At 51.9% G+C, this 20,312-nt stretch overlaps 1 protein-coding gene across 1 annotated transcript in view; it reads left to right on the top strand.

The window, feature by feature from the left end:
• The window catches only part of KDM2A (lysine demethylase 2A), a 48,501-nt gene that overhangs the window by 12,420 nt on the left and 15,769 nt on the right, over positions 1 to 20,312 (top strand). Inside the window, exons 3-11 of the mRNA XM_074148700.1 lie at positions 7,575 to 7,713; positions 9,177 to 9,255; positions 10,654 to 10,700; positions 11,507 to 11,685; positions 13,236 to 13,342; positions 13,943 to 14,036; positions 16,332 to 16,485; positions 18,734 to 18,849; positions 19,781 to 19,907. Coding sequence (XP_074004801.1) covers positions 7,575 to 7,713; positions 9,177 to 9,255; positions 10,654 to 10,700; positions 11,507 to 11,685; positions 13,236 to 13,342; positions 13,943 to 14,036; positions 16,332 to 16,485; positions 18,734 to 18,849; positions 19,781 to 19,907 — 1,042 coding nt within the window. The remainder of the gene's footprint in view (positions 1 to 7,574; positions 7,714 to 9,176; positions 9,256 to 10,653; positions 10,701 to 11,506; positions 11,686 to 13,235; positions 13,343 to 13,942; positions 14,037 to 16,331; positions 16,486 to 18,733; positions 18,850 to 19,780; positions 19,908 to 20,312) is intronic.

Below are 20,312 nucleotides of genomic sequence, written 5' to 3'. Positions count from 1 at the left end.
CACCCGGTGAGGAAACTGGTGAATGAGAGAGATCCACTGGTAAATGACGCTGCTCTTGACATTTGCTGGGAGCCAGGTAGAAGTTATAAGACCTGCAGCGAGGGGAGTTTGGAAGGAGGGAGTTCAGAAACGGGGGTGATACGGGGCTGCGTTCTTCAGGTCAATATCTTTAATCTGGAGGAATAAGGGAGGATCAGGGGAGGCTTCAAACCAGGCAAATTGCTCTGGAAACCCAACAGACAAAGGGGAGGAGGCATAGGGAGAGGGAAATTGAGGAGTCCTCTGGTGTCCTGAAGAGGAAGGAGCTGTGGCACAGGAGGAGGAGGCTTCCTGGAGATGAAGATGTTGGGAGATCGGGGAGGGACCAGCAGGAGACAGGACAGGAAGTGACTGAAATGCTGTGGTGTTTGTTGGTTTCACTCTGTAAATATGTGAGGTTCTTTCAGCGAAAGGGACGGCTTGTTCTTTTTTTTTTTTTCTCCCAAATTTGACCTTGTACTCGGTCTTTTCTCAAAAGAAAAAAAAAAAAAAAAACAGCCCCACAGGAGAGTAGTCTTATGGTTCTCTTCAGCCAACTGTCAGTTCCTTTGCTGTTAGAGGTAGCCATGCTCCATCGAGACAACGCTTGCTTGATGGAGAGAGGTGTCCAAGGAAGGGTTTTGAAGAGTGTCACCGTGGAGCTGCGTGAGGCGTTTCCCCGGCATCCCTGAGAGAAAGAAGCTGCAGGTGAAGGGATGAGAATAGAAGGGATAAGACTGGAGCCATCCGTGGGATTAATATTCATGCTTCCTATTTCCTACATTAAGCGAATGGTACCCAAGAGGGCCAGAAAGAAATGGTGAAGGCCCAGCTATCTTAGATGAGAATTGCTGGCTGTCTGGTGTTGGAGGATGAATAAACTGCCTTTATCTTGACCCTGCCTGACACGCAGAGAAAGGCTTTGGACTGCTTGTCTGTTCTTCCTTCGTAAAACTCTCAGCAGGATGAAAAATGCCCGAATCCTAACGCAGATCACAAAACTGGGGGGAAAAAAAAAAAAAAAGGCAATGTTTAAATATCGCTGCTTAATGCTGGACGCTGAGGTTCTCCAACGGAGATACATGTCTGATGTGCCTGACTTATCCCTTGCTTTGCTGGAGCTGAGCTCCATCTGGGACATTCATGGATGATGGTTTTGGGGGCGTCTGCTGATCTCCTTTTTGGAAGTCGCGCGTCTCTGGCTGAAGCAACAGTTAACGCTGGAAAAATATCCTGGTAGTGGAAAGAAAGGGCTCTTGGAGTGTCCCTACACAAGCCCTAGGTTCAGACACTAATCGCATCTAACCTAGTACGGAGACCCAATTTTGAGATCTAGGGAGCCGTGGGTTGTGTAACTGCTGTGAGGAAGCTGCAGGCTCCAGGAGAGGGGGGGAAAACTGCTGCAGGGATTTGCCCAAAGCCCCAGCAGATGCTGCCTCTGTCCCAAAACACACGCCTGGGAGTGCAGAAGCCGTTCGTTCCTCCCGTCTGCTTTGCGCGCACTGAAATGTTGTGGTGGTGTTGTTTTTTTCCCCCCACCCTCCCAAGACAACAATGACATGAAAGCGCTTGTGGCCCTGGCCCAGGACGCGAGAGGCCTCGTATAACTGATGGGAGCTATTTGTATTGTGGCAGCGCTTTTTGGGTCCTCAGCCGTGACTGGGATCCTATTCTCCTACATACTGTGCGAATTAGGCGGCCAGACTCTTCCCTGCCCACAGGAACACGCGAAGCTGATCTGGAACGGGTTTTGGAGCTGATGCTGTGCCGATGACAGGAGCATTAGACTTCGGAATTTGCCGGGCTGGAGGAGAGGACCCTTTCCTTCCGCTTTCACCGTCCCCGTTTCCCCATTGTAAAGGGATTAGAGTTTAAGGCGCTTTTGTCCCATTTCCTCGTGTTTGCACCTTTGCGGTGTGGCCATTTGCCTCGTGCTCCGAAGGAGGGAAAAGACGACGTTTCCCTGATCCCACAGGGTGGATTTCTCTGGAGTAAAGCGAAGTTTTTATCGTTGCTGTTTCGTGCAACGCGAGTCCACGGCAAGTTGGGCTGGTGGAGTGGCATCCTCTGAAACAACGCTGCCTTTCCCTGGTCAGAAAGCCTCCAAGTTCGTTAGCGGGCAACCAGATCGTTTGCTGCACCTTCACGTGGGGTGGGAGTGGGATCTGCCCTCCAAGTTATAATTTTTGCTCAGGATTAACCAACGCAAAGCGGTTTCGTGGCCCAAATGCCGAAGTGGAGTGACTAGAGCCAGCAGTGACAGGGCACGGGGAGGGAGCGGGTGGATGGGGAAGGGAGAAGGGGATCCTCTGCGCAGCATCTCTGGCGGTTTATCCTTTGCTCAGCCTGCGTCCTGTCCTGGTGGGACCCCCTTTTTGCTGGGACTGTACCCCCAGCACGAGCGCAGCATCCACCTACAGCACCAGCGGGATCTGCATCAGGCCCTGGCCATGTGGTCGCAATTCCGTTAAATGAGCCGGCCCACACAATCCAGAGCCCGCGCTGGCTTGGTGCCACTTCCAGAGGGACAGACAATGCCGCATGTGGCATCCAGTCTGGCAGGGCGGTGACTGCGACCGCTCCAGAAGGAAATCTTTCAGGGAGCTGTCAGACCGAGCTCACGCTCAGGTTCGTACTGTGTTGTGTGGCTGCAGCCGTCGTGGTCTGGGACAGGCTCCTAAGGATTCAGCCATGCTGGAGTTATACTTAGAATGGTTTGGGTGGGAAGGGAACTTAAAGATCATCCAGTTCTATGATGGGGGGGACACCTCCTACCAGACCAGGTTGCTCCAAGCCCCCTCCAACCTGGCCTTGAACCCCTCCAGGGATGGGGCAGCCACAGCTTCTCTGGGCAACCTGGGCCAGGCTCTCACCACCCTCACAGCAAAGAAGTTCTTCCCCACATCTGATCTCAATCTCCCCTCTTCCAGTATCAAACCCTTCCCCCTACTCCTATAGCTCCCCTCCCTGATCCAGAGTCCCTCCCCAGCTTTCCTGGAGCCCCTTGAGGGACTGGAAGGGGCTCCAAGGTCTCCCCAGAGCCTTCTCTTCTCCAGGCTGAACCCCCCCAACTCTCTCAGCCTGTCCTCCCAGCAGAGGGGCTCCAGCCCTCCCAGCATCTCCGTGGTCTTCTCTGGCCCTGCTCCAACAGCTCCATGTCCTTCTTGTGCTGAAGACTCCAGAGCTGGATACAGTACTCCAGGTGGGGTCTCACCAGAGAGGAGCAGAGGGGTAGAATCACCTCCCTCGACTTCCAACCCTGCCCCTCGCCCTGTCTTTCCTATCCTGGCAGTAGCTGTAGGAGCGAGCCAGCTAATGCCATCTGACGTTCCACCAGGGTAAGGGAAGCCTGAGCACGGTCAGGCAGACACCAAGCTGTGGCTGGACCTGTGTTCATGGCCAAATGGGACACACCTGAACTTCAGCCCGATGCAGTTGTGTAGCTTAACTAGGAGTCCCAAAATATCATTTATATTTCCAGCCTGGGAGCCAAATATAAAGTTTGGGTATATATATAATATATAGCTTGGGTATAGCTGCCTCTTGCCAGCTTTTAGCATGTCAAACCTTTTACATCTCATGAGGTTTTTTACCCAGAGAAGGCAAAAAAAGAGCTGCTTTTCCCAAAACCTGCCGACTAGAAGCAAGCAGGTCAAAACACAGACCACAACCTGGCCCTGCAGTGTCCCACCAACCCACCCGATGCCAAACCCACCGAGACCTACAGACTACAGGGCCCAGCATCCTCTGCTTCGTTATGCAAATCCTCTAATCAACCTAACGACCGAGAGCTGCCTGCTGGGGCTGGTAGTCCTGACCCTTGTTTCCTCTGCTTGCCTGGGACCTGGGGGTAAGTGAAAAGCTGGTCATGCTGGAAGGTTTTTAGCATCCTTGCTTGGTCTAGGTGTGCCTTAAACTTTCCTGGTCTGATTTTTAGGAAGGAGTAAGATACCTGCAAAATAATGTGAAGTCTCCTGCTGTCCTTGTAACAGTAAAAGCAGTCAAAAAGTGTCCCGGCAGGAACTGCAACAGGCAGCTGATGGCCGAGAGCATCATGGGGAAGGATTTGAGAGGTGTTTCAGCTGGATGGGGCCTGCAAAAGGTCCAAAGAAGCCCAGGGAAGCACCATGACCTCCTCTCTGAAAGTGCAAAAATATAAAGGGGAAGCTACAAATGGGGTTTCCTTGGTGTGTTTTCCTCTATAACCGAAGCCTTCTGCACCCTCGGGCAGCGTTCTTCAGGGGAGAGAAGTGATTTGAAATGGTTCTGGGATGGGAATTGTGGTTGTTTGGGGCTCCAGAGGAGGTGAGGAAAGGTCTGTGGAGCTGGAATCAGCTGGGCCAGTGTTTTTTTTCTGTTTGGCTTGTTCCATGGCCAGCCAGGAGAGTCCTGTGTTTGCGTTCAGCCTGGCAGAACCTCTGAGCGTGTTTTGTCGGGGCTCTCCTTCCCCGGCTCAAACAAATACAGCAGAAAACGGTGCTTTCTGAAGCTGGTGCAGAGTTGGGGCAACGGGGGGGGAGAAGAGCTCTCAGTCCTCTGGCACCCGGAGATGATCACCTCGCTGCCATCTCTTCCTGCTCTGCTGCCTGGGGGACTTCAACCAGGTCTCCCATGGGTTAACAGGAGCTGGTTGTGCCCCAAAGGTGGGGCCAGCAGAGCTCCGCCTGCTCACCCTGAGAGCCCAGGGCACCCAAATAAGGTCTTCAGCCATCATCAACTCTACCTGCTCCGTCCTTTCTCACCAAGGGCATCTTGCAGTGTGGCCATGCCAGGGCCAGCCAAATCCATCCCTCCCAAGCAGCTCTTTTGGACCGTTTCAGGCCACCAACCCGGAGGTGAGAGGTGGGGAGAGGGTTGTGGATGGAGGGAGATGCTCCGTTCCTCCCAGGAGCTGGAAGCCTGGCTGGGGCGATGCTCCCAGGAGCCGGGACATGTGTCTGCCTGAGGGGGCTGCGTTTGAAAGGAACCTTTCCCAAAACACTGGGGTTTTTCACGAAACGCTGAGAGCATGAGGCTGTCTCTCTTGTATCCATAAATCTTGGACGGGGCAAGTCCTCTCTCCCCTGTGCTGTGCCCTTATTTTAAAACCAAGCACCGCACGGTGGTAACAGATTGAGTGATTGATTTATTTTTTTAAGAAAAAGTGCTTTATAAGGTGTGCTCACCCTCTGATAAAACGCAGCCGGGACCTCTTCTCCCAGGAACAACATCTACATCTCTTAACTTCAAGTTCTGGTGCTTCTCGAAAGAGCCAGTCTCAGTTTAAAGGCAGTGTGATGGAGGACTTGGGAATCCCAGCCCTTGTTTTGTGCCGGGAGCAGTGGGATGCGGGGCCTTGCCACCATGAAGTTCGAAGTTCCCCGGGAATATGTGGATTGGCTTCTCTTTTTGTCCTTTTTTTTTTTTTTATTATTATTTTTTAAAGCATCATTGTGCATTTATACAAGTGCATCCATAAAAGCCTGTAAGTAAAATCAGTTTTATCTTTGTATTGTTAAAACTAGTGAAAGAAAATACTCCTGTTTGCTCTCCCTGCTTAGTGGGTGGCTTAAGACAAAGGACTGCAAACACTGCAGCCCCCTTTCCATATTGTTTAATCATCGGGGGCCCTTGGAGAATGTTGGTTTTGGGGCTTTTTCTGAAATACCTGGTTCAGGAGCAGCCTGTTGTTCCTGCCTTGCAGATGAGGAGCGTGTGCTCCCGTCGTGTTCAGGTTTCTGGGGGGTGGGTTGGAAAGTTAATGAGGTGTTAACAGGGAGAGGTAAAGCTTCTCTGTCTGGATGGTTGGGAAACTACTTGGGAATTGGTCAGCCTTGAAAGTGTGAGGCTAAACTTGTATGTTATGGGGGCGGGGGGGGGAAGTCCTTTTTTTTTTTTTCTCCGAGAAAATGAGTGTCCCCACATGCTTCTGCACTGAACTAATTAGTTTTAAAAGTATCTTTAAAGTAGTGCGTCCGTATGAGGGAGTCCTTTCTCTTTTGCCGCCTCTGTTTAAATAGATAAGATTAAAAAGAAGAGAGGGAGGAGCGAAGCGATGTAGTGATCAGACTGATGGATGGCTAATACCAGGCTGGAAAATATCCCGGCTGGATACCAGGGGTTAAGGGGAAGGTGAGTGAGGCCAGGCAGGGCTGGGGCTGACTCCTTGGGGGAAAAGAAACCCTCTCGGGGGTTTTCACCATCACTGCGAGGTGGGCTTGTACCTCCTGGGACTTCATGTGGTCAGAGCAAGCCCTGCCTTACCCTTGGCTGGGTGAGAAAGACAGAAGGGAGCGGAGAGTGGCTTTGGGTGAAGTCCAAATGGGTGCTGGACACCCAGGAGGAGATCTGCGGCTTGCTGGGAGCACTGGGAGGAGAATCTTGGGAAAGAGCACTCTTGCTTTTTCCAAGAGACCCTAAAAGAAGGAAGAAATGAGCTGTTAAACTCGCAGGAGGTCATGCAGGGGCTGTGATGCCATCGGTCACCTCGCTGGCAATGGTGAATTCCAGCATCCCAGCCCGTGGCTGGGACCGGTGGTGGTTGTTGGGGATGTGCTGTGGCCCCCGTGCTGCAGGCAGGTGCCACCTTCCAGGCCCCAGATGTGACAGTAGCTTCTGCGTCACCTCCTGTCCCCCAGTCCTGTCCCTGGCTGGCTGCTGGCGCGACGATTGGTGTGTGACTGCTTTATAATGGGAGCATCCCTAATTGGGGGAAGTCAGCTTGGCTAATTCAGACCAGGTTGGCTTTTATCTGAGGGGATTTAGGGAGCGTTTCCCACGAACGGCTCTGCCAGAGCACGGCCGGTCTCTGGAGGGGTGGCCGACAGCTGGGGACAGTAATTTCTTCCAGATCCAGCGATGCTAGAAGAGGATGTCTGTCAGGAATCCCACTACAGATGTACTGATGAGACCCTCTGTGAAAAGGGTTATTCCTCTCCCTACTACTCCCCCACAAACAAACGAGGGAATAAATCAACTTTTGTGTACAAGCACAGCCAAAGATGAACACTTGAGAACTGTCTTCAGCAAAAAAACCCTTCCTTTATCACTTGGGTGTTCTGGCAGGGATTTAAATTCACAAGTGCCTTTACCTCCAACGCAATAAAATACGGATGCACCTGTAAAAATGGGAAACTGATTCTTTTTCCTTTGCCCCAGTTACACTGAATTATCTCCTTTCTTCCCGTGTTTCTGTGTTAGCTCTCATTAGGAGTGAATTATCTGTCTCCCCTACGGCCTCATTCGCACGAATCTGTTGGTTGTAGGAGGAGCAAAAATGATATTTCGGTGGAGTGTTTTGGATCCAGAAGAGACGTTGCCCAAATAGATCTTCTCTGGCGTGTCTCTCTTGAAAACTGATGCCAGCAGTGCTTTTTGAGCAAGAAACCTGGTGGATAATACACTGCAGTAATATTAGGGTCCCTTCTCTCTGGAAGAAGGAGCGTGTGGGCTTCCCAGGGTGAAGGATCTTCTGGAGGTCCTGGCTGAGCTGTACTAGGTTGAAATGAGACTTGGAAGCCAGCTGGTTCTTCCTCTTGCTCCATAACTCTGTCCTTCCTACTCTGTTCTCTCCTCAGCGTGGCACGATGAGGCGGCGTTACGAGGACGATGGCATCTCCGACGATGAAATCGAAGGGAAGAGGACGTTTGACCTGGAGGAAAAGCTGTCCACCAACAAGTTTAACTCCACCTTCGTGGTGTTCATGGAAGGCAAAGGTTTGTCTTGGGCCCGCTGTTCTGCGGCGTGTGCTACCGCTGTCAGAAACCAGGCAGCTGCCGTGGTTGGCCGTTTCTCCAGCGAGGAATGGTGGGGGAGATGACCTTTCCCCGAGCCTTTCGTGGAAAGCTTAACAGTGCTCGCAGTTGGATGTGCTCTCGTGCGTCCGACTACACCCAGAGCCTCCCCGACTGCCAACTTGAAGGGCGGTGACAAGGCAATTGAAATGAAATTCAAGGATTAATGAAATCCTTTCCCCTTCTCCTGCGTTGTGCTGCTTTTTACTTTCCACCCTTCTGTAAAGTTGGGAAAACTGCTCTTCGTACCAGTTCCATGTTTTCCTCTGCTGTAAACGGGTTTACTTGTGTAACCCAAGCGGCGCAGAGCGGGCGGGAGATGTTTTTGCTGCCTCCCCCCCCCACCCCTGCAAGTCCTGCGGCAGTTCCCAAGCAGTTTGAAGGCAACTTGAGGCATATGGGTGGAGGATCGGCTCACGGCTGCTGAGCCCTTGGACCCAGGGGAGCTGGTAAAGGGGGAGCGCGTGTGGGGAAAAGGCACGGAAGCCGCTCGCTCTGGAGAGCCACGAGCCAGTCTGCAGCGCTGCGGGCTCGCTGGGACACGTGGCGGCCAGGAACCGAGAGGGTTCGCCTGGGTCAGCACCTGTAATTGCAGCCACATGTCTACTAGATGCTTAATTCAAAGACTGTGTGGGATCTCTCCCCTTTCTTTCACCACGCGTAGGGCTCAGTGGGACGTCTTTTCATCACGCAGTCAGTGCAGCCTCATGAGGATTTACCGTGAGGGAGGAGCGTTTCTTCAAGGCATCTCTTTGCTTGGCTGGGAGTTTCTTAAGGAAGCTGGGGACCAAAAACCGTGCTGTTCCCCTGTCTGGTGCAGCCTGTTGCAGCAAATTCCCCCCTCCCTGGGGGGCCTGTCTGGAGCTTGTCAACGGCACACACCATGCTGCTCGCAGAACTGCCGCAAAGGACTTCCAGCATCTCCGAAGGGGTGTAGAAATTGCGAGGAACAGGGCTTTCTTCCGCTAGCTGGCCTTGCCACGGAGATATGAGGAGGTTCTCGGGTCTATTAGGAAGAAATTCTTGATTGTGAGGGTGGTGGGACCCTGGCCCAGGTCGCCCAGAGAAGTTGTGGAGGCCACACAGGAGGTGTTCAGGGCCAGGTTGGAGGGGGCTTTGAGCAACCTGGTCTAGTGGGAGGTGTCCCTGCCCAGGGCAGGGAGCTGGAATGAGATGATCTTCAAGGTCCGTTTCAACTCTAACCGTTTTGTGATTCTCAACTGCAGAGGGCTCTGAACAACCTGCTCTGAGTCTGAATTCAGTCAGTTTGCTGGGAGCAGGGTTGGCCTAGAGCTCTCCAGAGATCCTTCCTAACCTCAGTTTGTCTATAGTCCCCTGAAGGAGTCTCCCCTAACGCCTTCCTCCTCCTTGTCTCCCTACCCCAGACTTCACAGTTGAATACATCCAGCGGGGTGGCCTGAGAGACCCTCTCATCTTCAGAAGCTCGGACGGCCTGGGGATAAAGTAAGTGTTGGGGGCACAGAATGGTGGGTGTCTCTGGCCCGAATTCTTCCCTCTCTCCACACTGTGTGGGATCCGATCCTGGTAGTTGGATCTGTGCTCTGCCAAGGTGGCGTGACTGTGTCCTGTCCATGCTGTTCTTTACATGCTGTGAGAAGTAATCTTCCACCTCAGTTATCCTGTTCTTACAAGTCTGTTTGGATTTAAAATGAGAGGACTGAATTGGCTGTAGGTGATCACAATTCAACCAAATGTCTGGAAAATCCCACTGCTGCTCTGATGCAACATCTGTCTGGGTTTTATTTTTCCTAGCAATATAGGCATCTATTGCCAGAGAGTCAAGCAATTTGTAGTATTTCTGGCATTTTCCAGAATTCCAACCCATTTTACCCAACGTGGTTACTTCTAAAGTGTCGTATCTTTCTCTTGCTACAGTAAGTCAGGAAAGGTTTAGGGGTTTGAGTGTAAAGCTGCAGTGATGCAAGACTTTGTGCTGTTTTATGATGTACCTATAAATACGCTATGGGGTGGTAGGTGCAGTTTTAAGGTAAGAAATATTATATCAAAGCATTACAGCTGTCTTTTACAAAATAAAAAAAACCCCACCCTGATCTGATCCAGTGTTTCTGCTGGGTTAGTGGTTTTTTTGGTACTGATTAATACAAAAGTTAGAGGAATAAATTAGCCCTAGCAAACTCTGTCAGAGCCAATATCAGCAGCGCTGCTCTTAACTTCCTCCGCTGGCTGTGAACGGATGGGCAACACCTCGCCCAGTGCGTGATGTATCATACTGGGATAAATTAGACTGGAAATCGCGCCGGGCTCGGTTTTAACTGCTGGGTGACTTGGGAGGGCACGGATTTGATACTGAGAATTACAGTGTGGGTAAAACCGGATTTCTCCTGAGCTTTTGGTTATTTCTCTGGGTCAAGAGCTGCTTGAATCGCTGCCCGCCCGTTCTTCCTGTGACAGCAGTGTTTGTGCGGATGGGTTTGCCAGTACAAACAGTCAGCGTGGTTATGCTGTGTCAGTGAAATACACTGCTTGTACTGGTCTGGCTGTGCCCTTTATGTTGGGATAACTCACACGAGCACTCTTGAAAATGAGAGGTAGGATTGCTTAGCTTGAGGCCCGCTTGTTTGTTTGCCAGAAGCCACTGTTACAACAAACAGCTCGTGCTCTAGAGATCCTATATCCTATTCCCAAACCTGCTTCCCAGAAGTTGAGCCCAGTGTTTCAGCCCAGACCTGTGTCCCCAGAGATCTAGTTGCGTGGTCTTCACCCACAGCCAAAAAGAAGCATAATAATATCTTCAGGGTGCCAATACTGGCGTTACAGGTGGGAAGGGTCTGCAACCAGAAGCGCTTCGTGATTTGTTTAGCAAGGTGTTTTGTCCTGCAGGATGCCAGATCCGGACTTCAGCGTGAATGATGTGCGGCTGTGTGTCGGTAAGTGTCTGGGGACCACAGTGTGCCCCTGCTGCACCCCAGGCAGATGGGGAGGAATGGGGAGAGTCACGGGGTTTATCAAAGCTGGGGGTCTGGTTTTGTGGCTCCCCCACTGTCCAGCTGGTTGAACCTGAGCTGTCCTTTGCCAGTGGATCATGACTCGTATCTGCTTGAGGAGTCTAATTTGACCTAGGGCTACAAAGATGATCAAGGGAATGGAGCTCCTCTCTTATGAGGAAAGGCTGAGGGACCTGGGGCTGCTCAGCCTGGAGAAGAGAAGACTGAGAGAGGATCTCATCAACGCTGATCAATAATGGGTGGGTGTCAAGAGGATGGGGTCAGACTCTTCTCAGTGGTGCCGGGTGACAGGACAAGGGGCAACGGGCACAAGAACACAGGAAATTCCATCTCAACATGAGGAAAAACGTATTTACTTTGAGGGTGGCAGAACCCTGGAACAGGCTGCCCAGAGATGGTGTGGAATCTCCTTCTCTGGAGATATTCAAACCCCACCTGGATGGGTTCCTGTACAACCTGCTCTGGGTGGCCCTGCTTTGGCAGGGGGTCGGACTAAAGGATCTCCGAAAGGTCCCTTCCCACCCCCACCAGTCTGTGATTCTGTGACCTGAAGCAGCTTCTGTTTCAATGTGGGTATGGAAGGAGATGAAGTTATGGCAGAGGCCAAGACCTCATGCCTGTGTGTGGGGGGAGTTCTTGAGGAAGGGTCCCATGTCTCCTGCCGTGTCTCTTCTTGGTAGTCCACTGCGCACAGGGACGGTTCCAGTGATGTCTGTCTGTTCTGACAGGGAGCAGACGGATGGTGGATGTCATGGATGTGAACACGCAGAGGGATATCGAGATGTCCATGGCGCAGTGGGCCCGCTACTACGAAACGCCGGAGGCCGAGCGAGAGAAACTTTACAATGTCATCAGCCTGGAGTTCAGCCACACCAAGCTGGAGAACCTGGTGCAGAGACCAGCTACGGTGAGCGTGGCTCTTCCTTCTCGGGAATGTCTTCTCCCTCTGCTTGTCCTCTGTAGACTTGAACGTGGGAGGAGAGGGACTGTTGGCCACACGCGTGGGGTCAGCCAGGGATGTCACCACTGTCCTCTGGGAGCTGCTGGAGTTGATCCTGTGTTTGACTGGGACCTCGTCTGCTGGAGCTGATCTCACAGTCAGGCTGGAGCTGCCCAGCCTGGGCACCCTTGAGGTCTAGTGACCACAGTCTTGTCCCTGCCCCTGCCATGTCCTTCTGCAGAGAGCTGACTTGGTCGCTCATTGTCAGTAATTAGAGAAATGGCAGTGATTGGCTGAAGACTAATTAGAGTGAAGCAACCTGCTCCTGCTGGCTGGTGATCAAGAACAGGCAGAGTTTGAATAGAGAGGCCAGATTTGTGCTCAGCCACAGTGAGTGTTGGGGACAGCACGGGGACACTGCTTTCCAGCGTTTCCCAGTTCGCTGATCCCACTGCCTGCCGAGACCTTGGCTGTGATTCAGTCTTGGGCCCACCTACCTCCTTGGTGCTGCTCTGATCTTTGGTACAGAGCCCTTTCCTGCAGCAGCAGATCAGCTCCGTTGTGGCCAAAGAGAGGAGCAGGACAGGGGTTGGCTTCCCGTAACACGTGGCCAGGTGTGAAATTCCTAAATCAGGGCCAAAATTGGACGGCAGAGCTCAGCCACGCTCCCTCTTTTGAGAGAGCAGCTGAAGCCTGGATGCTGGGTGAGCTTTGTGGTTTCCTCGGTGTTTGGAAACCATGGTCTCATTAGGATGGTGACGCTGTGTCCGGAAGGTTGGGCAGGGAGGGTTTCCGATGCCAAATGCTGGAATCTCTGAGGGCAGAGACCTGAGATGTGCTGGAAGGGGACAGGAAGAAAACGAGTTGCTCTTACTGGAGTGTGGAAGATGGGATGGACGCCTCCAACTCTCTCTGGAGTCACTGGAGAGGAGGGGGCAGCACTGCTGGGCCATTCACTTCTGTCAACTGTAGAGGGAGCCTGGACATCTCTGCCTGTTCTTGCTGTCCTGAAACTTAGGGAGTTGAATCCCACCCTAATAGATGCTGCCCAGTATGTTTTTTATGTAAGCCCAGCAGTTCCTGGGTAGCGCCTAACTGGAAAACCAGCATCCCAGTACTGTGCTTGGGATCTTACTGTGGTGTTGGCTGCTTGTGTGAATTCAGAGGTTTGCCATGAACCAACTGGTGTCAGAACGGCTGGTCCGAAGTGCTTTTACGTGTGGGGTTGCACCGATGGCATCGGGAAGGTTGTGTGGGGGCCAAAAAGGAGGAATTGTGGCCATTTGGCCAACATTAGGGCTTCCTTCCCTGCCTTGGTCCCATCGTTTGTTGTTGGTGTGCTCTGAGCCATGGCTTTGGTGGGCCCAGTGCATCCCAGAGGTGCCCAGTTGCGTTTGAGCTGTGGGCTTATCAGGCAGGCAACAGGTATTTGAGCTTCCAGGACAGGCTGGGGAGCAGCAGAAGGGATTACTGTGCCCCTTTCATCTCTACTCACGTCTCCCACCTTTTTGCTGTAGGTGGATCTGATTGACTGGGTTGATAACATGTGGCCCAGACACCTGAAGGAGAGTCAGACAGAGTCTACGAATGCTATCCTGGAGATGCAGTACCCAAAGGTGCAGAAGTAAGTGACTTCCCAAGCTGTTCCAGTGGTGGCAGGCAGCAAAGCATCTCTGGCAAGAAAACTGCCCGAGGGAGAAGCACTTTGTACCGAGGGGGAGCGGGAGGAACAGTCTCTGTGCTTATTTCAGTGGGTGGCACTTGTAAGGACACAGCAGTCAGTGATCTAAGCCCCCGCTGAATGCTGCGTGGAAGGGTGGTGGCGTGGCTTCTAGGAGCTCACTGCCCTTTGGGGCAACTCTTGGTGCTCACCACCTCGCGACATCTGGAGTCAGTTATGCTGCTGGACGCTGCCCGTCCTGCCCCGTGGGCCAAACCTGTGACATGGGGGGCTTCTAGAGCTGCCCAGTATGTGAGGATGAGACCTCCTCTTGCCTAGGGTAGATCTTTTTGAGGGTATGTGATATAAATGCGAAGTGGGCTCTCCTGCAAACCATCACCTCCCTGCAGCTAAAGTGCTTAGCACTGCAGAAATTGGCTTCTGGCGCTGCTCTGAGCCATTAGCCTGGGTTTGGGCAGCTCAAACTCTTTGAATATGTTGTACCTGGTCTAAAAAGTGGATCACCACTCATTTTCACCTTATCGTCATCTTATTTTCCACCAGATACTGTCTGATGAGTGTCAAGGGCTGCTACACAGATTTCCACGTGGACTTCGGCGGCACTTCTGTGTGGTACCACATCCATCGAGGGGGAAAGGTAGGAGGACAGTCCCCATTGGGAAACCTAGAGATGGCTTTTAGTCTGTTCTCTTGTTGATCTTCAAAGATGCAGGTCCCAGACAGTGAACTGAAGTCTTTTCACCCTAAACTTGTTCATCTGTGGTTCTTGGAAGTAGTTCAGGCCCTCTTGAGGTCCACCAGGCACAGGCTGAAAACCGTTGTTGTGGTTTAACCCCAGCCGGCGGCTCGGACCACACAGCCGCTCACTCGCTCTCCCCCAGTTGCGATGGGGGAGAGAATCAGAAGAATAAAAGTGAGGAAAAACTCACGGGCTGAGATAAAGGCAGTTTAGTAAGTAAAGCGAAACCTGCTTAGCAACAACCAAAAACATGAGTGCACTACGAACACTGTTTCTCCTCCCAAATCCAAAACTTCGCACTACTCCAGCTGCTAGCAAGAAGGTTAACTCCATCCCAGCTGAAACCATGACACCCCTTGAATGGTTTCTGGTGAGAAGTAGCTCTGAAACGGTATCAGAGTTGAGGTGCTCCTCTGGAGTCCCTTCCTGTAGCTGAGCTCAGGCCAAGATACAGAAACTGAACCCCAGGCTCCATCGAGTCTGAGTTTGTCTGGTTACAGACTTCATCTGAGAGCAGTGTTTGTTCCCTGATGAGTGGCTTCCTGACATAATTGTGTAGGGATTTCCCTGTGCCAGGCATCTGTCCCCCCAGCTGTGTGTTGTACTGGGGTCTGGCTTGGAAGAGAGATGTCTGGGAAGGGATCTGGGGAGGTCCCAGTCCTCTCACTTGTCCTTAGGCTTAGTATTATTATGAAAAGCTAATCATGGAATCAGAGAATGGTTTGGGTGGGAAGGGACCTTAAAAATCATCCAATTCCAACCCCCTGCCCTGGGCAGGGACGCCTCCCACCAGACCAGGTTGCTCCAAGCCCCCTCCAACCTGGCCTTGAACCCCTCCAGGGATGGGGCAGCCACAGCTTCTCGGGGCAACCTGGGCCAGGCTCTCACCACCCTCACAGCAAAGAAGTTCTTCGCCACATCTCAGCTCAATCTCCCCTCTTTCAGTGTCAAACCCTTCCTCCTCCTCCTATGGCTCCTCTCCCTCATCAAGAGTCCCTCCCCAGCTTTCCTGGAGCCCCTTTAGGGACTGGAAGGGGCTCGAAGGTCTTCCAGGAGCCTTCTCTTCTCCAGGCTGAACCCCCCCAACTCTCTCAGCCTGTCCTCCCAGCAGAGGGGCTCCAGCCCTCCCAGCATCTCCATGGCCTCCTCTGGCCCCACTCCAACAGGTCCGTGTTCTTGTGCTGAGGACTCCAGAGCTGGACACAATGTCAAGGAAAGTATCCTGTAGTGTAGGAATTACCAAAGGCAGGTCCCACCTCTTGCCCAGCAAAATGCACCTTGCTCCTAACTTAATCCTTGTGAGCAATTAGAAGAGACTTCACTGCTTCTGATAACGACCATCAGCCACCTAGGGCTGAATTCATCAAGGAGTTAGGGGGTGAAAAAGACTGCCTGTGGTGGCTGGATGTCTCCTGAGAAAGAGCCTTGGAAAGCCTTAGGGTAGGAAATCCTTTAACTTGTAACTGCTGTGAAGGAACTATGTAGCCGAAGGCTCCCTCCACAGGCAGTAAAGGCAGATCTCTAGGAAAAAGCCTTTTGTCACTTCTTCAGGACAAGTCCTGGGCAATTATTCCATCCTGTCTTTCTCCGCTACCTTAGCGTAGACTCAGGGAAGGCAGCAATCTCTGCCCCACCTGAAGAACCTGGACTTTTCACCCACCTTTCTTTGCAAAAGGAGATGTAGCTGCCAGACATCCCCAGCCATTCGGATGCTTTGTGGCTCCAGTGCTTTCTCCCAAAGGACGAGCCGACAGTCTCCAAAGACTGGGGATGGGTATCTACTTGCCGCCTGTATTGCACGGAGCCAGATGGGTGTGCAAATCTCTAGTTGAGTTGTAGCTCTTACGGACACGGTAGAAATACGCAGGTAAAAACCTCCTTTGTCTCTAGTGTCTTTGGGCTCTATATCTGTTGACGCTGATGTAAATAACACCTTACAAAGCATCCCAAGCTCAGTCTCTGCGATGCTCAGTGTGTCAGGTGAGGAAGGACCTTGTTCAGCAGCTTGGCCTCTCAAAGGGGACAGTTGTTTAGGTCACTTTGCTGGGAATTTCTGGAGATTTGCATCCTTTGTGGGTGGGAAGAGGCGAGATTTAGATGTCTGGGGAGGAAGCAGAGCAGGAATAAGCAGGGGATAGTCAGTAACTGTTAATTATGTGATGACTTACATACATGTGTTGTCTTTATTTGCAGATCTTCTGGCTGATCCCTCCTACACCCCAGAACCTGGAGCTCTATGAAAACTGGCTTCTCTCAGGGAAGCAGGGAGACATTTTTCTTGGGGACAGAGTGTCAGAGTGCCAGCGCATCGAGCTCAAGCAGGGCTACACCTTTGTCATCCCCTCAGGTACCGCGGGGTGGGCAGGGGCATCCTGGCCTTCGCCAGGGTCGTGACAAGAGGATGAAACTCCTGGGACACAAGCAAAAATCAGAACAGGCAGAATTTAGCTTCCTCCCTCATGAGTAACTGGGAGATGTGATGTGGCTCTGTCCTCTTGCTTGCCAGCTCCCTAAAACGTCCCTGTCGTGGCACTGTGGACTCAGCCCAAGTGACAGGAAAGCCGTGGCTGGCTCACATCACACGATTGATCAATTATTAAAGGAGTTTTTCCCAGAGCCCGGCGTGTTGACATGCAGGGCTCTGCATATTGAGGAGGTCTCTCCTGAAATCTCTGCAGAGTTATGTTCAAATTTTGAAGCAAGGAAGGGAGCCAGTGTGTGCGAGTTTAAGGAACAAGGTGACTGCTCTGGACATGAGAAAAGACGGTCCTACTGGAGATAGAACTGGGAATCATGTAGCTAAAAGCAAATGTTGGAAAAGGCTGAAACCCAATAGGAAGCTGGAAAGCAGTATCATGGAGATATGCCCCCCTTTGCAGAGGGCTTGGGCAAGGAGACTTTGAGGCTGGGAGTGGGAACACTCTCGAGTGTTCTCTGCCCTGGTGAGGCCCCATCTGGAGCACTGGGACCAGTTCTGGGCTCCCCAGTTCCAGAAGGACAGGGAACTGCTGGAGAGGGTAGGGCAAAGGGCTACAAAGATGATGAGGGGCCTGGAGCATCCCTCGTACGAGGAAAGGCTGAGGGACTTGGGTCTGTTTAGTCTGGAGAAGAGAAGACTGAGGGGGGATCTGATCAACGCCTATAAATACTTAAAGGGTGGGTGTCAGGAGGATGGGGCCAGGCTTTTTTCAGTGGTGCCCAGTGACAGGACAAGAGGAAATGGGCACAAACTTGACCATAAGAAGTTCCATCTCAACATGAGGAGGAACTTCTTTCCTGTGAGGGTGGCAGAGCCCTGGAAGAGGCTGCCCAGAGAGGTGGTGGAGTCTCCTTCTTTGGAGATATTCAAAACCCACCTGGACACGTTCCTGTGGGACCTGCTCTGGGTGGCCCTGCTGCTCGGGGGTTGGACTAGATGATCTCCAGAGGTCCCTTCCAACTCCATAGCATTCTGTGATTCTGTGAAGAGAAATCTTTAGCGTGATTTGGTTTAGCAAGCAGAGTAATTGGAGAGCGATGTCTTGCCTGCACGATTAGGGCAGTGCTGTGCTGGAAAACAGCAAAGGCAGAAGAAATGAGGCAGATGAAACAGCAGCTCGAAGTTGGTTGTTTGCGAGGACCGGCTCCCAGCCTTTTAGGATGTCTCTAAAATGTTGTGCTTGCCCTAGGGAATACTCCCTTGTAAGGAGAAAGATTGTTGGGACCCTTTTGAGTCTTCTAATAAAACTGTTCTATAAAAATTGCATCCCTAAGACTGTCTCAGGTGGCAAAGGATGCCGTAACCTGCTGTTTCATCTCCAGCAGCGGTGCAGGAATAAGCTGTGTTATACATAGTACCCCTGTAGCGTACAGCCAGACCGGGAACAGAAAGCACCAGGGACTGCCAGAGTTACTCATTTTTTTTTATCCTGGTCCCGCAACTGACGCTTCTTGTGAATTGAGTGGCCTTTCCCTAAGAAAACCCATGTTGGAATTCCCAAAATGTTTGGCTTGGCTGGATTGCCTTGGAGATGACAGAGCTGGGTCTAGAGTTGCTTAGAGGGTGCTTTAATTGTCAAACAGACTTTGGAAGACTTTCCTTGCTGCTGGTGTTCTTGGGCCCAGTGCAGCTTGGAAGCAATTTTAGAGAGACGCTAGGGTGACAAAGCGCTATGGTGGCACATGTGCCACCATGGGAGGATGCGAGGCCAGATCCACAGGTGTATTTAAGTGCCTAAATACAAGGCTTTTTGTAGCTCTTAGATGGGTCAAATGAGCTGGGTATCGAGTAATTCAGTAGTGACGCTTCAGGAGGGGTGAACATTGCTGTGTTACAGCAACTCCTCAAAGAGCTGGAGTCTGTGGGGTCCCTTCCTAGCCCCACCACGATGTGACAAGGGGTCAGTAACTAGTCTGGATGCAGGTTAAGGGTGCAACTCTCAGGGTGGACTTAGCAGAAAAACGTGAATGTTATGTAGATTCGACAGCCCTGCTCTGACGAACACAGTTCGTAAGAGATTGCAAAGGAATTGGAATTGGTAGGGACTGTCAGTTGTGAGGCTCTGACCTCCCCTAGTTGCTCAGGAGGGTTCTTCAAGCTCTGCTTTCTCTCCAAGGTTGGATCCATGCTGTGTACACTCCCATGGACACGCTAGTTTTCGGAGGCAACTTCTTACACAGCTTCAACATCCCTATGCAGCTCCGGATCTACAGCATCGAAGACCGTACGCGGGTAAGGACCCGGGTGGATGTGACCTCCTGTGGTGGTGGGGAGGGCACAGCCAGGGGCAGGGGTGTGCAGGTGGGCAAATTCAGTCTCATCCTGTGATTGCTCAAACTCTAGCTGTCTGGAAGCTTCCAGGCATCCGAGGGGTCGGGAAACCTTGCTGTGAGGGTGATGGGGACCTCCCCTGGCTGCCTGAAGAGGAAGGCAACGGCATGTCCATGGGAGCACATCTAGCTTGGTGTTGATCTTAGACTTCCATGTGGTCTGAGATGACTGAAACTAAAAGTTTCCTGACGTTTTGAGCAGAGAATGCTGTTGGGAAGTGGGTGTTCCCACTTTCTCTTTATGGAGACATGGGTCCTGCAGTGTTTGGGTCCTACAGAGAAGCTTTGGGACATGCCAGGGCTGTGAAGGTGCAAGGCAGGGACAGGGACATCACCTGCCTGCGTGCGAATTGCCGGCTCTGATGTGACAGAGCCCTGATAGCACCCTGCTAAATAGCTGAGCTAGTAACACCTCTCTTAATGGTCCAACCCTTTTCCCCCCCTCCACATAAAAATACTGTCGGATGCTGTTCTGGGGTTTGGGAAAAGGGCTTGAACCATTTCCTTCAACTGAAATCTCTTGTGGCATCTGCCACTTCTTTCTTGTACTAATGAGAAGGTCTGTGGGGGAAGAGCTGCAACCCTAACAAAGACAAATGAAATGTTAATGGGCTTGCAAGTGAGTAGGGCCAGGCTCTGCCTGGTGATAATATCCTTCTGCAGGGAGAATTACATCAGGCTGCCAGAAGCACGAATGATGCTGTTAAAACATGTACATGCATTTCCTGTCTCAGGAGGGGGATCGTTCTGGTCTGAGGCAACAGTAAGAAGAGCTATTTCTGTGGCGAAGGAAGCCTGAGCTGATGCCCCTTCCCCTTTTGCCTCTTTTGCAGGTCCCAAACAAGTTTCGTTATCCCTTCTATTACGAGATGTGTTGGTACGTGCTGGAGCGCTACGTCTACTGCATCACCAGCCGCTCGCACCTGACCAAGGACTTCCAGAAGGAATCGCTCAGCATGGGTAAGCGCTTGTTCTCCAGTCCTTTTTTTCCTCCCTCACCTCTATCGGAGCCGTTTCTTTCACCCTCCTGCTGGGGAACTGTCTGGCTCGGTGGGAAGAATTTGGGACCGTGGCTTCCTCAATTTCACAAGGTGGTTTTTTTGGGGTATTTCTTCCCTTTTTGCTGTACCGAGCAGTCGGAGGGCACCGCAGACCGGCTGAAGGAGGTGCGATTTAATTTCTTTTTCTTTGAGCAAGAAGTCAAAACCAGCCGGACTTTTGCTTCCTCCTTTGCCCCTGCGACAGGCCGGGGTTCCTCGCAGCTGCAAAACCAGCACGCAGAGTTGCTGGCCTTGCTGGTTCACGCCGAAAAGCCTTTAAGAGAAGAGGTGGAGGGAAGTTGCAGTAACCACCGCTGGGCTGCGG

This window comes from Numenius arquata, chromosome 6 (assembly GCF_964106895.1).
Source record: "Numenius arquata chromosome 6, bNumArq3.hap1.1, whole genome shotgun sequence".
Taxonomy (NCBI): Eukaryota; Metazoa; Chordata; class Aves; order Charadriiformes; family Scolopacidae; genus Numenius; species Numenius arquata.
Note: the sequence above shows the minus strand (reverse complement) of the source record. Positions and strands in the feature narration are given on the sequence as shown.